The sequence below is a fragment of the Chiloscyllium plagiosum genome, chromosome 42, assembly GCF_004010195.1.
Source record: "Chiloscyllium plagiosum isolate BGI_BamShark_2017 chromosome 42, ASM401019v2, whole genome shotgun sequence".
NCBI lineage: Eukaryota > Metazoa > Chordata > Chondrichthyes > Orectolobiformes > Hemiscylliidae > Chiloscyllium > Chiloscyllium plagiosum.
In genome coordinates, this window is record NC_057751.1 from 2,244,464 (window position 1) to 2,246,927 (window position 2,464).

Here is a 2,464-nt window from a genome sequence, read left to right on the forward strand (position 1 = left end):
CTTTTTCCACGTATGGAGTCAGTTATTACAAGGGGGCATAGCTTTAAATTAAGGGGGGGGGGGTAGGTATAGGACAGATGGTACGGGTATGTTCTTTACTCAGCGAGTCGTGAGTTCATGGACTGCCCTGCCAGTAGCAGTGGTGGACTCTCCCTCATTATGGGCATTTAAGCGGGCATTGGATAGGCATATGGAGGATAGTGGGCTAGTGTAGGTTAGATGGGCTTGGATCGGCGCAACATCGAGGGTCGAAGGGCCTGTACTGCGCTGTATTCTTCTATGTTCTAAGACGACACTAAGGCAGGTGACCAAAAGCCTGGTCAAAGAGGTAAGCTTTAAGGAAGAACTTAAAGGGGGTGAAAGACTGAAAAAGGCTGAGGAAGAAAATTCCTGAGTTTAGGACGCAGGGAGCTGAAAGGACAACCACAAATGGTGCAGTGATAGAAATTGGGATGGGAAAGAGGGTTCTTTGGGGGAGTTGGTGGATTGGAGGAAGTTACAGAGATTGGGAGGGGGTATGAGGCCACAATGGGATTTGAAACAAGGATTAGAACTGAGTATGTGATGAACTGCGAAAAGAGTGAGATTAAAACAGAGAGGAAATGCAAACTGTACCTAATTGCAAGTTTTATGAAGAAAAGTAAAGGTGTAACATTTCTTTCCTCTTTCAGACACAGGTTCCTGTGGTAAACAAGAAGATTAAAGAGATGGATAAAATACACAGCTACGCAGATCCAAGGAATGGATACTCATTTAGTGCATGTGTCCGTGCCAGTGGGGCTTGGGTAGCTATTTCCTTTTTCATCGTGACAACCCTGGCATCATAAGAGCGTCAGGGAGCCCTTGAAGATTGCCTATTTCCATCTTATTTCATTGAAAAGTGATACCCCTGAGGAGATAATAAAAAGACAACAAATTGAATTTTAAGGGAGAGAGGGCAAGGGAAGGTTGTAATTGCTTTGGTAGAATTGTCCCAACAAAGTCTTGGTCCCCAAAGCATTGGCTTTTCACAGATACAATGCTGTGAGCATTTTGGGACCTTGCTTCCTTCAAGAAGAAAAAAGAGTGACTGCCTCTTCAAGCCTAGCTGTATGCCGGAATCCTCAGCATTGGGCTGCTTATTGGACTTGAGTAACCAGTTAGGCTTAAGCAAAGCCTTCCGAATTGGATCACCATACATTCCTCACCCAACGGCCAAGGCCGAAGGACAGGATTCTAATTTGGTGACATGGCTGCAATGATTTAATGGTTGTATAAAACCACTACTCGTTTTACTGTATGTACGTTTTATTCCCCCATGTGCTGTTCTTGGAGTTGAGGAAAGGTTCTGGTGTGTTAGAATTACCACTCTTTTCTACACTCAAAATCATTTATACCGATGAGAGCATAAGAGATCTATTTACCTGTAAAAAAAATGTTTTCTCTTTTGTTTCTGAACTTTCTAGAAGTGTGTTTCATGTAGTAATAGTTGTCTAACCCCAGCTTGCATTGCTTCCGCGAGCTGCTTGTGGAATTATACCATGATTGAATAGTGTATTATTTCAATATCATAAACAGGAATATATCTCTACTAAGGAAACTACTTAAGACTTCATCTGTTATTTTCTTTCTTAATTCTCTTGTTAGTTGAAGTAGCATTTAAAGAAACAGTGTTTTAGTGGTGCGTTTGAGAGAGGAAGTGGTCAGTTCAAGAATAAAGTTACCTTCAGCCTGCCCTTTCGAAACTATTTCACAGCAGAAGAGAGCTATGTGATCTCAGTAAATATATTGTCAAAGCCAAACTCTGCATATTCACACTAGAATTGGGAAGCACCCTTGAGTAAAAGATGAGATCCTACTTTGAGCCCTTGTGGCCACGTGAATCATTTTCTAACACTTTCTGATAATAACTGCTCTCTGACTAAGGCTACCATCTTAGAAAATGTTGGCAAAAAATGAAGTTGTGACAGAATCAGGAGGAATTAGAGCCTGTATCACTAATTGATCAGATCAAAATTGATCTGTATGTCACCTCCATTTTTCAACCTTTACTCTACATCCCTCGATACCCTGAAATGAATACTCCAAATTAACTACCAACATCCATAGCCTTTTGGAGAAAGACACTCAAATTTCTTCTGCAAATTGTGTGAAAAATTTGCAGATTCAACTCCTGAAATACCTAGTGTGAACGTGAGGTGTGGAATCAACTGGCTAGTACTACTGAGTATTAAACTAAATAACACTGAAGGAAGGGAGTTGCAAAGTGATAATGAAGTGAACAAGTGAACTAAAATATTGAGCCATTATTCTGGGGACATGGGTCGAAATTTCACCATAGGAGATGGTGGAATTTGAATTTCATAAAATCTAGAATCAAAAGCGGGAAACTACTGCAAATTGATGTATACACCTGGTTAACCAATGTCCAGTAAAGAAGGAAATCTATCATTCTTGCCTGGTCTAGCCTGCTTGTGACTCCAAA

At 40.9% G+C, this 2,464-nt stretch overlaps 1 protein-coding gene across 2 annotated transcripts in view; it reads left to right on the forward strand.

Moving 5' to 3' along the window:
* LOC122543017 (GDNF family receptor alpha-2-like) overlaps positions 1-1,579 on the forward strand; it is a 311,320-nt gene extending 309,741 nt beyond the window's left edge. For both annotated transcript variants that reach the window (XM_043681193.1, XM_043681194.1), the window contains exon 9: positions 672-1,579. In XM_043681193.1, the coding sequence (XP_043537128.1) occupies positions 672-827 (156 nt within the window). In that variant the 3' untranslated portion in view covers positions 828-1,579. The remainder of the gene's footprint in view (positions 1-671) is intronic.
* Positions 1,580-2,464: the final 885 nt, after the last annotated feature.